Below are 16,374 nucleotides of genomic sequence, written 5' to 3' on the forward strand. Positions count from 1 at the left end.
GTATCATGCTCTTTATTAGTTAAGACACTAGTGATTCAAATAGTAGGCAAATTTGGGATTASAGTGCTGACAGTGATGAACCAGATAATTTTTGCAGTTTGTTCCATTAGAATAATTATAAGATCATTACAATCACTTGTGTTAATTTGTTCCTTAAACAGCCTTCACAAAATAGCAAACAGGATACACAAGGTGTTACATGAAATGACAAAACAGACATTGGAGAAGTTCAAATTTACTTTCAAGATTAGTGGCAAATAGCCTTACAGTGACAAGATGCATGCAACAAGAAAACATACAGCGATAGCTGAAACTTGTTCAGAGTATACATAGGTGACAGCAGGCCGACGACTGAGAGCATTTTTCCAAGAAGAAAGCAGCGAGAGCAAGAGCTCAGGAATTGAGCTCCGTTGGCAAAATGACTTGACAAGAAAAAGAAGAATGATGAAGTCACAAAACAATGCACATAAAAAAAGATATGGTTTTATCAATCACCAGTCAAGTGCTAAACAATTATTCTCAAGATGAAGATAAAATGTAATTCTTACCATAGGAAAGACTGTTAGACTTGACTTCATCATATTAAAATATTGATACAGATCTCAGTTTTAAATATCCCCAAAATATTTCCCAAGCACAAAGCACTGAATATTTACAGATCTACCAAGCCAATTGTGAGTAGGCAAACAGATACGCAACACAAAGTCCTTGAAAGAAATTCTCCCTTAACATTTTCAACTTCAGGTTATTTTATTTATATTGTTAATGTTTATTTTGCTGACAGTACTTAGATATCTGACAGTACAGAGACCTGACAGTCTCTCACACAAATATTATCATACAGTGACCATTACACTTTTGCTGCACTTAAATATCTGATACTTTTTTTTCTACTGAATGACTATATTTGAAAGGTACAACACAATTTACATTAGTCTCCCTAATAAGCAGGGTTGCATGAGTCTCCCTTACAGATAATTCAATCCAGCATACATACAGGGAGTTGGCAGATGTTGTTGCCAGGCTGCTCTCCATCATCTCTGAAAAGTCATGGAGAACTGGAGAGGTGCCTGAGGACTGGAAGAAAGCCAATGTCACTCCAGTCTTCAAGAAGGGCAAGAAGGAGGACCCAGGCAACTATAGGTCGGTCAGCCTCACCGCCATCCCTGGAAAGGTGATGGAACAGCTCCTTCTGGATGTCATCTCCAGACATATGGAGGATAAGAAGGTGATCAGGAGTAGCCAGCATGGATTCACCAAGGGGAAATCCTGCTTAACCAATCTGATAGCCTTYTAGGATGGAATGACTGGCTGGGTAGATGAGGACAGAGCAGTGGACATTGTGCACCTTCACTTCAGCAAGGCTTTCGACACTGTCTCCCATAACATCCTCCTAGAGAAGCTCAGGAAGTGTGGGTTAGGGGAGTGGACAGTGAGGTGGATTGAGAACTGGCTGAAAGGCAGAGCTCGGAGGGTCRTCATCAGTGGCGTGGAGTCTAGCTGGAGGCCTGTGGCTAGTGGTGTCCCCCAGGGCTCAGTCCTGGGTCCCATCCTGTTCAACTTCATCAACGACCTGGATGAGGGGACAGAGTGCCTCCTCAGCAACTTTGCCAATGATACCAAGCTGGRAGGAGTGGCTGACACACCTGAGGGCTGTGCTGCCATTCAGAGAGACCTGGACAGGATGGAGAGGTGGGCAGAGAGGAACCTCATGAAGGTCAACAAGGGCAAGTGCAGGGTCCTGCACCTAGGGAGAAATAACCCTCGGCACCAGTRCAAGCTGAGGGCTGACCTTCTGGAGAGCAGCTCTGCAGAGAAGGACCTGGGAGTGCAGGTGGATGACAAGTTAACCATGAGCCAGAAATGTGCCCTTGTGGCCAAGAAAGCCAATGGCATCCTGGGGTGCATTGGGAAGAGTGTTGCCAGCAGGTCAAGGGAGGCGATCCTGCCCCTCTACTCAGCCCTGGCCTGGTGAGGCCTCATCTCGAGTACTGTGTCCAGTTCCRGGCTCCTCAGGACAAGAGAGACATGGAGCTACTGCAGAGAGCCCAGCACAGGGCTATGAAGGTGATCAGAGGGCTGGAGCATCTGCCCTMTGAGGAACGGCTGCGAGAGCTGGGCCTCTTCCGCCTGGGGAAGAGAAGCCTGAGGGGGGATCTTATCAATGTGTACAAGTACCTGAAGGGAGGGTGTCAAGGGGACGGGGACAAACTCTTTTCAGTTGTCCCGTGTGACAGGACAAGAGGCAATGGGCAGAAATTGAAGCACAGGAAGTTCCGCCTGAACATGAGGGGGAATTTCTTCACTGTGAGAGTGACGGAGCTCTGGGACAGGTTGTCCAGAGAGGTTGTGGAGTCTCCTTCTCTGGAGATAGTCAAGGCCCGCCCAGATGCAACCGTGTCTAATATGCTCTAGGTGACMCTGCTGAGCAGGGAGRCTGGACTAGATGATCTCCAGAGGTCCCTTCCAACCTTACTGATTCTATGATACATACTTTCCTAACAATATCATACATTCATAAAAAGACTCCTAGCTTAGTGTATGTTTTGATTATATGAATCAATATGCTTTTTGATCTACAGCTAAATTTGGAAAAAGAATATTGGTAGTTGTAATTAAATCTCTGGRACGTGACTGATCATTTAGGTGAAATGATTTATTTTCCAGATAGAAAATKCCATGCTTGAAATTTGGTCTCTGTGCATAAACATTATTACTTCTTTTTGCAGCACACTAACAGGAATGATGTAAACTGACAGTTTTGCGATTTTATTTTATAGCTAAAGACTCAAAAAGTATTCTAATTTTATACATATATATTTTATCAAGTAAGTTGATGAAATTGAACTTGACTAAACTATAGACAACGGTTGACGGATACAAAGGGAGGCAGAGAAATGAATTTAAATCACTTTCCTAATCCCAATATTTCTTGTTTCAAAGCTCAGCTTTTAAAGATTTGCCAATACTTCAACAAATTTTATTATGAAAGTTATATAAAAAGTTAATTCACAAGTTCTGTGCATTTATTTATTGACATATTTTTTTCTCACTCATGAGTATACTACTTAGATTTACCTCATGTCCTAACATTTCCAGGTGGGGAAGTCAGTTATTTTCAGCTGTATATACATTTCCATTCATTTTGCTGTGCTTCCTCTTTTTGAGTACCACCTTCTCTTCACCCTTCCCATTTAAGGTGTGAGCAGATCTCTATGTCACAACATCTACTTCCTAGCATAGAGTGGTGTAATTCACATTATTTCATACCACTTTTACTTTTTCCTTCCTTTCTGCTCTCCCTTCTGCTTGACCATCTTGCCCAACCTTACTCTTTCCATYCTCTCCTATCCCACTGTTATTCATCTGTTCTGGCACATTTTCTGCAACCACCCTTTCAACAGAAAGAGAAAGGCAGAAAACACTTACACCTCTGAAATTAACTTAATGCTTTAGAAAACAACGGTCAATAGCAACATAGCGACTCACTACCACCCCAAATCAAACACAACCAAAAAAAAAATGAAAGAAAAAGTGAAAAAAAGTGAAAAAAGTGAGCCAGTAAAGTATAGCAGAAGAACATGTATCACTCACATGCAGTTTTGTTGACATTAGCATGACAATTTGCTGCAATAATCAACAGTGTATCTGATCTTCTGCTAGTTACTATAAGGCAACTAAATATAGTTTAAAATCAGAATTCCCAAAGTGAGTAAGTAACCYACAGATAAAGAGCTACTTCTATAACATCAATGGCAAAAATGCAGCTGGATAAATACAGTCAGTTTAATTACAAATGCTATTAAACAAGAGATAATATAAAAATTGAATAACTTATCTTGAGTGAAATATCAAACAACTGGTTCTTATTTTGAGTGTAACAAAACAGACACAAATATTTGTAATGCATTATATAGATATAAAACAAAATATGGAGTTCACAAAAAAAAGTAAATAATATGCAAGACAACAACACTATAAGCACACCTTCTCCCTTGAGCTTCAAAGCACTCCTGTCTACACATCCACTGTTAGAGCCCTTTCCACTTATATTATTATTCACATAATCCAATGCAACAAGCCAAACAGCAGACCGTTTTCTCTGTTATATATCTCACATTCAAAATTACCTTCATTTTGTGAAAGATATCCAAGAACAGTAAGACAAAAAGAACCCTTTAGACAAACACATTCATAACAAACACAAAAATATCTGGAGTTAAGATTTCAGCCTACTCTTTATTCAAAATAAAATAAGCTATAGGACATGTGAATACCCTTTTATCATTTTTTTTTTTTTTTTTTACTCAAAGTGTTTCCATCATACAGGATATCACATCTGGTTTTCTTCTCACCCTGCATCACTGTTGTTGCATTAATCTATTTTCCTGCCAGCTTCTTTACACAAACACAGCCCTCCCCCCCGCCTCTAAATTATGCATACATCTTAGCATTTAAGCCCTACAAATAATACATAGACTCTATTGTGCTCAATGCGATTAATGTTAAAACGGGGTTGGAGGGTTTTTTGCTTGAGCTTACCCAGCCAGTTCCACCTCCTTGGGTTTTAGTGAACAGCAATGACGAACCTTGTAATACTGCCCATGAAGACATCCAATTCTTTCTGCAAATATTTGCAAAGAAGTATCAGATAGACTGACTTAAGAGAGTAGATATTTACGCTGTTGATATTGTTGGCCAGCTGACCTATGTGTTAATATACTTAACCATACATCCAGTCATTAGTGCCATCAGTAAATGTTAATTACTGTATTTGTAGAAGGTACCATATACCATATTATAAAATACAGAGTTGTTCCAGCTGTCTGACAAATTGTTCTTATGCCTGAATACCTGTCCTGCTGAGTTTTTTTTTTTTAAAAAAAAATCCAAAACACAAAACAAACAAACAAACAAAAAAAGCTTGTCCAGCTCTGACAGCTTATTCCCACTGCCCAAAGCTAAGTTATTATTGAACACTGTAAGTGACAGGGTGGCCATGCAGCATCCTTCTGCACAGCAGCCCAGGTCAGCGATTGCCAAGGAATGTGCCGTGGAAGTGGTGAGCGTATACTGTACCCGTGGCACACGCGCCACTGCCCGCTCTTTCCTCGCGGGCTTTCGGCACTGGTTGCAGAGTGCAGCTCTGGGGAACCGAGACAGGGGTGAGAGTTGCTGCGCARGGCTAGGTCAGCGGGACTCTGGATGATTGGCAATGTTAACCACTTGGTTATCAGCTAGCTTACAATTTAACCCACAGGAGAAGGAGACCAGCTAAWACAGATCTAGATATACACAATACTAGACCTAAAAGATTAAATTAAAAAATTGAATGTAAACAAAAAAGGGCCGGGGGGAAGCATACCTAAACTAGATAAAGGAAAAAGCCATACTTGTTCAGTATTTAATACTGACTATTTGCAAAACAGTAGAATTTAAGTGGCACAGCATTATCTGCTGTGATTTATGCTGTACGGGCCTCCTTGTGAGACAGGGAGAGGAAACTCAAAATGAAGTCATTACCTATGGGGGGAGGTAATGGAAACGAAGTCATTACCTATGGGAGGAAATGCCTATGGGGCACACTGGTGTTTGGTGATATGTTGCATTGGGACCCCCTCGCAGGTGACCCATAAGAATGAGTTACGTACACATAACGTACGCTCCTTGGAAGTCAAGCGACATGAAATGAAAGTCTGAAGACCCCTTTTACATCGATTCTTTCAAAGTTAAGAAACAGGATATATATATAACCTGCTTCAAATAGCTTCTTTGTCTAATAAACGTTCCCAGTTTTAAAAAGCCCCCTGTCATCGGTATGCCGTCATGAAATCATAGTCCCATACGGACAGTAGCTGAGCACTTCCAGCTGGAGCTACGGGTTCTCTAGAGACCCGGCACGCACTGGCTCTCTGAGGTCCAGTATCTTTAATTCACTGGCAGAATTGTATGCTTTTCTTCAGAACAGGGAAACGTTGGGTCCTATATAAATAATTAGGGCAAATTCAAACAAACAAAAAAACTAATTGCAAAAATTGATATGGTGTAAACACCAGTATTAAAGTCAGAAATCTTACACAAACTCTTACACACACACACACTTCCAGAACTCTCAGGGTAGACTTACCGAACTTTCTTCCCATTATCTGTAATTTTTGTCACGTTTAATAACCCATACTTCTCTTGACCCTGTAAGATGGAGTTAGACATAAACATAGAAGAAAATGTGTTTCAATGGTCATCAAGGCACTGAATTGAACCTCCCCAGATAAGCGGTGCTTGGCAATGAGCCATGTTTGTCTACGTTACAACTTCAAGAAATTCCAGCAAGTATATTTAAATATACAAGATTTCTCTGGGAAAATATTCATTGCCATTCACAAAGTAAAAAGCTTTCCTTTGGCAAGGTCTAGGTTCCTTGGGCAGGCCAAACAAACTCTTCAGGGGTACAATACAGGGGAAATTTTAAACATAAAGGTGTAATGATTTGTGTGCCAGTACACTGGTATTTGAAAAATAAGATTACTGACGAACAAGTCCATCCTTAATTCTGATTTCTTCTGTCAAAATTATTCTAACATAATTGCATACTTTAAATAAAACATGCTTAAAATGAATAAAAATATAATATATTCACTTTAAAAATAGATGAGCAAATTATTTCTTTAGTGTCCTATTTTTTCCCACTCCCAAGCAAAAGATTAGAATTCTAAACTACTTAGTTTGGCTTGTTGATGAAAATCACCTAAACTGGTCTGCCTCTGTATAAATTTGGAGATCAATCTCTGAATGGTGGGAGAAAAACACTGTAGAACAAGAACGGTACTTTGCAAGGGTCAACAGGTAAATATATCTGGTTTATAAGAATATATATAAACTGTTTGAAAAGAATATTCCATGTTATGAATGAACCTACATTTGTACTATTTTTGACTTTCAAAATAAGCTAATAAATTCTGTAATTTTCCCATATCAATCCCTTTGTCCTAACAGTGAATGGTGCTAAAGGAACATTCAAAAAAAATTTTTTTAAATCAATTCCTTTTCAGTAACTGCAGTTACAGAATTAGAAGTTCCTAATTTAAGAACTAAGCTATATGTTGAAACTATCAACTGTAGAAAGAATTCAAATTAGTTTTATCCCAACAAGACATCCTCAATTTTAGATCCAATGAAAAAGAGAAACCTTCCCTCCCCCATTCTCTAGAATTCTCTTCTAATCCCGAAGTTATATGGACTATTAAATGGACTATAACTGCAGAAATACTTTGCTGACATACTTACCAAAGACATCGAGCTGTATTTCATGAAACTTACAGATTTTATCTACGTGTTTTTTGCACTGTGCGTAAAGACACGCTTTCAAGGAGACTAACGTTTAGCCAGTGCTTAAAGATACTGCTTTGGTGCAACATTAATTGCTATTCCTACTCAATAAAGTAAATTCTTCCAAAGCCAGTGACAAATGTACCGTATCTGCTAAAATCCACATTTTTCCTAAAAGAAATGAGCCAAAATGTAGTTCTAAAATGAGCATCATCTTTAGATTACTCTACCCATGATCCATACAGACCACCACTAACAATCCTACATGTTGCACCCTCCTAAAAAACCTTTGGCTTTAGTAAGTTGAACAGCCTATTCCTACCCTCGCAGTGACTGAGCAATCCAGGTCCACCTTCTCAAACAAACCATGATATTAATAAATTACACATGGTAGAATCACTGAGAACATCCCAAAGGGGAAAAATTATTCAAAAGTACAAAAAAAAAGTAAGTATAATGTCCTACTTAGCAGCAACACTAGGGGGTACTAATGGGAAAATTAACATAATATTTAATTGAGAGGAAAGGAGGAGGAAAGCAAGTTGAGCATCAAAATAAGCAAATGATTCAGCAGCTTTATTTGTAATATTTAAATCCCAGGACAGCGCCAATGAAAATATGTAACTTTTTCTATGGTCTAAAACCAGCAGTGACTTCTTGTACAAAATACAATTTTAATAACTCAAAGTCCATGCTATATTTAAATAAATCAGAACATACGCAGCAATGACTGCTTGTGTGTAAAGCTATCAAAAATACTTGCTTAGTAAATAAACTACGTTGATTTTGGGGAATACAATATGAAAAGTCGTAAGAACAGATCAGCACATAAAAGGCAGAGAACCACTCCTCTGTGCACACAGTGAGGATGAAATAGGAGAACTCATGCCTTTAATGCCCTGAACTGCCTACTAAAGGACTGCTAAAATTGATCAAGGGATACATTTCAACGCTATTGTAGTTCTTAAATTCAAAAGAGAAGTGCTTCACATTCTGAATTATTTCCAATTGTTTAAAAGCAAAGATCACATTTGAAATTTAAACTGAATTGAAAATGCTGTTAAACATTCATAACAAAGTTGAGTGAGCTTAAGTTTCCATCAGTACCACAAAACTAATTAAGCTCAAGTTTTCCTTCTTGTAGCTAATCTTCTACTCACATTACTTATGTGAGTTCTCACAATTCCCAAGTCTTTGAAAAGAGATTGAAATACAAATAAAAAAAAATCAAAAACACTGCATACAAAAAATATTACTGCTTACTCACAGTAAGAGGTTTTGAAAGGAGAGGTATTTTGATTTTGCTTTTACCTTTCAAGTTCCTAGGCAAGGAGACATAACTGTCAAGAGGAGATAAATTTTGAGTCCTACATAACTGGACATAACTGTACTCTACCATGAATTTCTAACTCGATCTCCTCCAACACCACACTGTATTTAAATCAAGGATACCTACTTTTCCTTTTTATTTTTTTTTCTTTAAGCATAGCTTAGATGCAATGCATTCCTTTTAAAATATAAAACCTCAGAACTATTATCTCATCATTTTTCTCAAGAATACAAGCAGGTTTGCCCTCCAAGTATCTAATTATACATAGACCAGTTTCTACAACATTTACTTGTATATTTAGATAATATGCATACTGACTGTGGCTTGATGCTTTGGTGAGGAAGGAGAGGACTCATTTTCAGGAAAACACGCCTTAGAAGCAGTTGATGATTCCTATAAAATAGGCAATATAAGTTACTCTTTATTACAGCTTTTTTTAAAAAAAAAGAAAAAAGAAAAGAAACTGTTTTCAACATCAGAGATGCATCAATATACACAAGCAGACAGAGAAATGTATTTACATTCCTGGTTACAAGATTTGGTTTAAAGTAGTAGTTTTTTGAATCATATATTCTGACATATTTGTATTATAAAACTGGTTGCTAAATAGAATTCTTGAAAGATTTAAAGACCGCAAATCAAGCACATGTCTACTTGAAAACAAAATGTTAATAAACACAGTAACTTCTAAAGCAAAGCTTTCATCCTTACTAAGGAACAAAATGCTTGTACTACATTGCTGTCAAATTATAAAACATGCTCATAATGCTAACTTGTTGTGTGGCACTCTCTGATAAAATACCACTATATTAAAGGAAAGATTGTATTTGCTAACCACACAGACATAAGATTAGTAAAATAAATAGCTTTCCATGTAGAAGAGTACATACAAAAATTATTAATTTATAAGTCAGAAAAGGTAATTTCCTTGTAATTGAGAACTGAAATATTCTAGAGATTGTTTTTGGTCTTAAATTAGGCATTAATTATGTCTCAAAAGAAAAAAAAATATCACTAAATCTCTGAAAACTTGAGAAATTGCCCAGCTGGAACCAAAAGGGCATAATTGTTTCCTCTCAAATAATGACTGCTTTGCACAAACTGCTGAAAATCTGGTAAAGAATTTCAAATTAAAGAAAAATGTCACTTGTTCTTTGTTACTGTTAACACATCCTCCTCCTCCTCCAGCCCCCTCCGTCCCTCGGTTTTTAATACCCTTGATACTTCTCTCAAATTCTGTGCTACAACTTGAGCAAAATGTTTGTTTTCCAGTATTACCTAACAGTCTGCAGAGYTGCACTTCAAAATCCACTTGTAAATCTACCTACAGAGGCTGCACATTAACTCCTTTCCTACTGTGCTAATAAATAGCATTAGCGTTCTTAAAAACAGACTAAATGTTCCAGGCTTTCAGATGCCCATAGAAAAAGTTTTCACATTAAGGGTATTCATTTTGTCYTCCGATTTTGTACCAAACTGTTTAGCTTGGTAAATCCTGCTGCTTATGTACAAATGCATACAACCACCAATAAACAGCTAACAAGTTTATTTGATACCATCCAATTCTAGTCAGCTATGGCAACCCATACATTCACTCAGACATATTTCAAGCACTCTTTTGATGGGCCCATTTTCAGAGAACTGGGTTATACTGCTTTTGCAGGAAAAACAGAACAAGGAAAATAAATGAAAATATCTTTCCTAGGAATCAGTTACAAAAGTAACAGTGGGCTGATATTTGTATTTACCTAAATAGCAGTTGTGTTTTCTTCTAATTCTCTCTGAATTTCACACGGCTTTCATAAAATAAGCAGCTTTGCAACAAGAAACCTAGTATATGTAAACAATTTCCCTTACCATGCACCAGTTTAAACCAGTATGCATAATCGTGTGTCTGCCAGGGGTGATAAAAAACACACATCAATGTGCCGAACAAAATCTACAATCTACATGCTCTCCATGAAATACTTTATTCCTGCATACTTTTAATTTTCCCAAAGCATTAACATGTGCTGTACATGAAACGGTCTCCTTACTGTTAGCAAGTGTATGCTGCCTACCTGTTCTGCAGCTGTTAAAATTAGAGAAGCTTCAAGCTACTGGCTCTACAAACATTACAAATTGTAATACATACCATTTGGCTACAACACTACACACTTGTTTGCTTCACTGGGTTCCAAGTCTTGGAACTTGAGCACAGAGTCTTGAAGAAAAAGTCATTAAAAAAAAAAAAAAAAAAAAAAAAAAAAAAGAGGAATTGCACAGCTTCCTGATTTAGAGCAGAGGCACCTAGAAGCCATTCCAAAACCAAACTAAATCTTATACTAGAAAAAGTAAAGTCTTCCATTAAAACTGAGCCCAAAATACTAAGTTTAGCTCCAAGAGAATCATTCATACATGTGAAGTATAAACTTAGCTAGAACTGTCATCTCAGCTGTGATTTTGAGGACTCCATCCACTTTTTTATGCAGTGACAAATCACATTTGGTACAGAAAGGTGTTTGAAGAGGAKTAGGGAGGACAAAGGAGCAGTAAACGGACCTCAGAACTGCTCAAGCTAAACTAACATGTACAGGCGCACACTGTGCCTTCTCCAGCCAAGTCTGGTCCACCGGCTCCTCAGCACCACAGACGACATTCTGAACTGACAGCTCGAAAGCTTAAGTCAGAACCCAATAAAGCCTTTTCTGAGCAACTAAGTCAAATCTGGACACYGACAATTTCCTCCTTTTCCATTAAAACTACTCCTTTTCAACAAGAAAAGCTATTGAAAAATAAAGGAAACCAAAGGCTGAGTCTTAATATTCTGGGCAGCAGATTCATTTTCATTACAGCTGTTTTTGTTTTGCCCATTTATGTTCCTCTTGGACATTTTTCATCACAGAGGCCACCCATTTATGGGTCTTTCTCCATTCTCCCAAGTCTACATTCATTTTGCTTCACTTTTCCTTACATCTACAAAAAGGGAGCTTCCAATCCAATTCGCTGGTATTGGATTCCGTGCTAAAATTTCACTACTGCAAAATAATTCGCAATTTCAATGAATCCTGGGGTTGACCGCTGCAAATTTACAGAAACCAGTAAGTCACCACTCTCCAACACCAATTTCAGTTCTTCCCTACTGACACCCATACTCCTCATGCAGCAGCAGTGCAGTAGCCCAAGCAGAAAGGGCTGCAACAAAGCAAATGGGGGAGAGGCAGGAGGGCAACAACAGAGAGGTTGTYCCCTGCTTGCCTAAGCAAATCTGTCACTGTATAGTCCACACGAGACCATCAGGAATATGCCCTAAGAATGCACAGAAAACTGCTTCTGTATTTCTAGTTCTCAGTTATYTTCAGACTAAACTCCCTACTTGGCACTGAACCGAGATTAAATGTGAGCTTTATAGTGCCTTCAGTACTGACCTCCATCCTTCAAACACAGCAGTACATCCCTGCCGTAACCATGCACAACTTCTCCTTAATTGAAGCATTACAGCATCAACAGAGTAGTTAAGGGAATAAGCCCACTATGTAATATTACTACTACTTCTACCTTTAAAATAGAATTTTTAGTTTATCCAGTACCACTGGCTAAACACTGCATAGACTTTCCTGATAAAATGTTTTATTTCGTTTATCTGCAACCTGAGAAGTGTATTTACACTTGATGCTTCCAAAAATCAAGATATTCAGATATTAAATATCAATATACCTTATATGAGAACTATGATCACATCCATAATTCTTGAATTTGAATCCTGATTATGCTCCATAGCATGAACTGAAGTACAGGAAATTCCCAATTATAAATAAAATGGCTTCACACAAACATTGAACTAACACTACTTAAAATATTTCAAGGATAATAAGAAAAAGACTATTACTTCACAAAGTTATCAGATAGACCTTGATTTTACTCGATATTTACACACAAAGATGCAGAAGAAAAATGAGATTCAGAAGTCAGTGCATGCTGGTTTCTTACAGAAAGGCAGAGACAGTCAGCATTGCAGCACGCTGTTTAACTCGCTCCTACCTTATCGTTGGTGTCCAACACGATTGTACTGTGCCTCCATTTTGTTAAAACTATTGGTTCTTGTAGTCTCCTGTCCAGACTCCTACTCTTTATTATATCTCTTTGCTGCTGTGGTGAAGCATTATACTAAAGAAAAGGGCGGGGGGGGGGGGAGGGGGAGAGGGAGAAAAAAAGATCATTCTGTAAGTAGAATCCAATTCATACAAAAACTGGACCATTCATACATCTTAATAGTACTACCTTTCAGATTCCTGATTTCACCCAACAGGGGGAAAACCAGTCTTCCTTTTATTCTGCATTTAGCATTCAGATCTAACTTGTCTGCAGTAGTCTTCTCTGAGGTAGTAATTAAAAATGGCCTGGCAGGAGAGTACTGTGTTTCACCAGAGAGATGTTTGATTTCTGGTGTAACACCCTACCACCAGTTCTCTAACTAACCAGCACACTGAGAACCACCAAGAAACTATAATCTTTCCAGCCACTATACAATTAGAATTACTACGGAGTTTAAACATTCAGTCTTCATTGCGCAAACRGTACTCTACCACCTGTTGAGCTCTTGTATAAAAAAAAGAAAAATCCGGTAATTTTACAGTAAATCCTGTAGAGAGTTATGACCGGCTGTTGTGGATGCAATTCTCTTTGATTTAAGGTTTGGCATGCGTAGGAAGGAAATATYAGGCAGTGGGGACTTCCTTTTTCAGAATGGACTACACCAAACCACKAAGAAGGACTTGTTGCTGTGGAATGTACAGAACGTAAATATTTAGCAGGAAATAATTTTAAGATTTAGGGGAGCTATAAAAGCAGAAGAGACAGTGGATATAGCAGAATAGAGCTTTCTAGTAATGCTACAGCATCCAAAGATGCACAAGTTGAGAAACTGAAGACCGCGAGAAGGACCCTACATTTCATTTGATCTCAGGACTACAGCAAACTTATCAGCTGTATAGCCAATTTAAATGATTACTTCCAACATTCATGTAGCATTATAAAAAGTTATGGAAATGTTTACAACAAAGTTTAATGTTGAAAACACAATCAAGAAGAGAGCATTGATAAGTTCCTCTCCCCTTCGCCCCAAACAAGTTAGTAAAAATATCATTCTTCCTATTTACATTCTTTAGTATTAGGAGATTAAAAACTGCACACTGAAAGAAGTAGGAGTCAGTATTTGAGGAGTCAAATAAGGGACCAGACTACACTGGGTAAGACGTAACATAGGAAAGCAGAGGGTTTTATTWAAAAAGGCTAACACATTAACCTTTAAAAGCATGCTGAATTCTACAGTGTTGCTAATAATTTACTGCAGTAACCTCAGAGTCTCACATCTTCAAAGACAGAACAATGCACACGTACAAAGTATGGTGAGATTAAAGCTAAATAATACAATGAAGCTGTATTTAGTACTCAAGTCAAGAGCCAACATTATTACTTCCTGTCATGGTAAACACTGTGCTTGTGTTAAAAGCTTTGTACTTTATTATGAATAGAGCTCCAATAAGTCAATAGATACTTAAATGATAAATAATAATTTTAGTGGTTCATTCATATTATTTCAACATGTGTAACAGTAATAAAATACTCCTAATTGAAGTGATCTTGTAGTACAAAAAATAAAATTTGGTARTTCTTTTACAGACACAAATGTATTGTCATCACTGTATAGATTCGTATCTGAAATTGCACTGACATCTTATTTGCATTGGGTTCAGCACATTTACATTCAGAAAACAGCTGCTATGTTACAATGGTGAGATGCATAGAACTCATAGTTTATTTCCCTTTTTCCCATCCTTCAAGCTGCAGGGTATCTAATATTAGTTTACTTTCCTGTTATGGAAGTATCCACCCTGTAGGTAACTCAAATTGCATCACCAAGCTAAGCATTATGCAGCAGAATTGCCCATATTACAACTAAAACCTAAGTAATTTTCACTGAAATTATGCTTAAGTCACTGCAAACAGTGTTCTTTGCAGCAGTTCTAGAGTATTTAAGTGATCAGGTCAAATATTTCTTGCTATGAAGCAGAACTATCTATTTATCTCAGAATTATTTATGCATTTCAGTGACACTGGTGATATCACTTAAGGAAGTGCAGAGTGGATGAAGGATTTCCATAACTTAAATTTGAACTCAAAGAATCAATAATTGATTACRAAGCAATTTATCTTGAATTTAAATCTATGTTAAGGGTTGTAATATRGGCATAACCTAATTCCAGGTGATCTATATTTAAAAGGTACTTTTGATAACATCACAAGCCTTCAGGAGTTTACTCAGCTAACRGACTACCACATCCTGAAGGAGTAAGGACTTGCACAGCAATACAAAATTCCAATTTTACAAACTTACTTAGCAAGAAAGTAAATGAACTCATCAACAAAGCACAGCTATCAATTCAGAAACACAGAGCCCTGCATCTTAGCAGCTTACTTTGCACTGGTGATATAAATGGTGTTAATAACCTGACAAATTTAAGGGGAACATTTGCCATTTTTTTACCCATTTTTTCACAATATGGGTGTCAAGTAAACATTTTTCACTCGAGTGTTTATGCTTTCTTTCCTTTCTCATTAGCAGTAACAGAATACACTACTGGGGGAAATAAATCAGAAAAAGCTTAYGTATTTCTGGACTCAAGCCAAGACTCAACCTTTAAAATAGATAGGTTCTGATTTCTTAAGAGAATTCAGATGGGATACAGGTATTATTTGAGACTCTGCATTGTCCAACYGAACTAGCCATCCTCTAGATCCCACTGACTGAAGAGATCTGAGTGACCAGGTCAGATGCCTACACTTCGATGAATACCTTCCTCTACTCTTTAATCTCAGTTTATCTTCAGTGTTCCTAGCTCAAAATACCTTGCAGAACAGTTTCAGGTCAGATTCCTTTATTAACACTCTACAGCAGTGCTGCCGYAGAAACTGCTTTGTTAGGGGCACTTACTGTGATATTTCCAACATTTTATCAACAAAACTAAGTGAGGAAGTTGGGCTCCCCCTCTCCCATAGGGATGGTGCTTCCCTAACTAAGCAGACTTTCTATGCATAAACTTTGGCATAATCTTCAAGGCAGGTTTGGCATGGGTCATTCATTTTAACAAAACTGACATGTTCCAGATCAYGTACTGCCTAGTAGCATGGTCACTGTGACACCACTTGCCTTAATCCCACACCACAAGAAAGTGCTGCTATTCTCTTACTTCTACAGCTTTTGATAATCTGGCACAGAGTTCCAAATATGTACATTACTATTTCTTGAAAACTCTTCATCAAACACTATTTTGGTGCCCTCACATTAATCCCTCTAGCACAGAACCTCAGTTTGCTCCTTATTTCACTGCCACTTTCTTTCAACAGTGACAACATTGTTAAATTGCTCATGATCTGTCCACATACACTAAGTAACACAAACTTCTTGTTATAACAGGTCTTGGTGTAGGGAAAAGTGTTGCAAGTTTAGGTCACACCAGGTTATTCCCATTGATGAATTAATTCAACAACTTCATCAGCTACTTAAAAGCTTTCTTTGCTCAGTTTAGATTTTTTTTAAACCCTCTCAACGGGATTTATATTAAATTTTAACCTGACAATGTGGCATGGATCAAGGCTCTGTCCTAGCCTGAGTGAAATAAATAAAACACCTCTGAGTTACTTGCAGCAGTTCTCCCCATTCTTATGGGGATGATACA

At 37.7% G+C, this 16,374-nt stretch overlaps 1 protein-coding gene across 7 annotated transcripts in view; it reads right to left on the reverse strand.

Annotated features, from left to right (window-relative positions):
• The window catches only part of ARHGAP12 (Rho GTPase activating protein 12), a 79,362-nt gene that overhangs the window by 16,182 nt on the left and 46,806 nt on the right, over positions 1–16,374 (reverse strand). For 6 of the 7 annotated variants that reach the window (XR_014895384.1, XM_085301382.1, XM_085301380.1 and 3 more), the window contains 4 exons: positions 12,677–12,802; positions 8,975–9,049; positions 6,128–6,189; positions 4,543–4,624 (listed from right to left, as the gene is read on the reverse strand). Coding sequence is in view for 6 of the 7 variants with exons in the window: in XM_085301382.1 (XP_085157508.1) it covers positions 4,543–4,624; positions 6,128–6,189; positions 8,975–9,049; positions 12,677–12,802 (345 nt within the window). In the remaining variant the exon portion in view is untranslated. Of the gene's footprint in view, positions 1–299; positions 423–4,542; positions 4,625–6,127; positions 6,190–8,974; positions 9,050–12,676; positions 12,803–16,374 lie in introns of all 7 variants that reach the window. The other variant, XM_085301384.1, reaches the window with a different exon arrangement.

Source organism: Rhea americana, unplaced genomic scaffold (assembly GCF_003343005.1).
Source record: "Rhea americana isolate MKP2758 unplaced genomic scaffold, rheAme1 scaffold_176, whole genome shotgun sequence".
Taxonomy (NCBI): Eukaryota; Metazoa; Chordata; class Aves; order Rheiformes; family Rheidae; genus Rhea; species Rhea americana.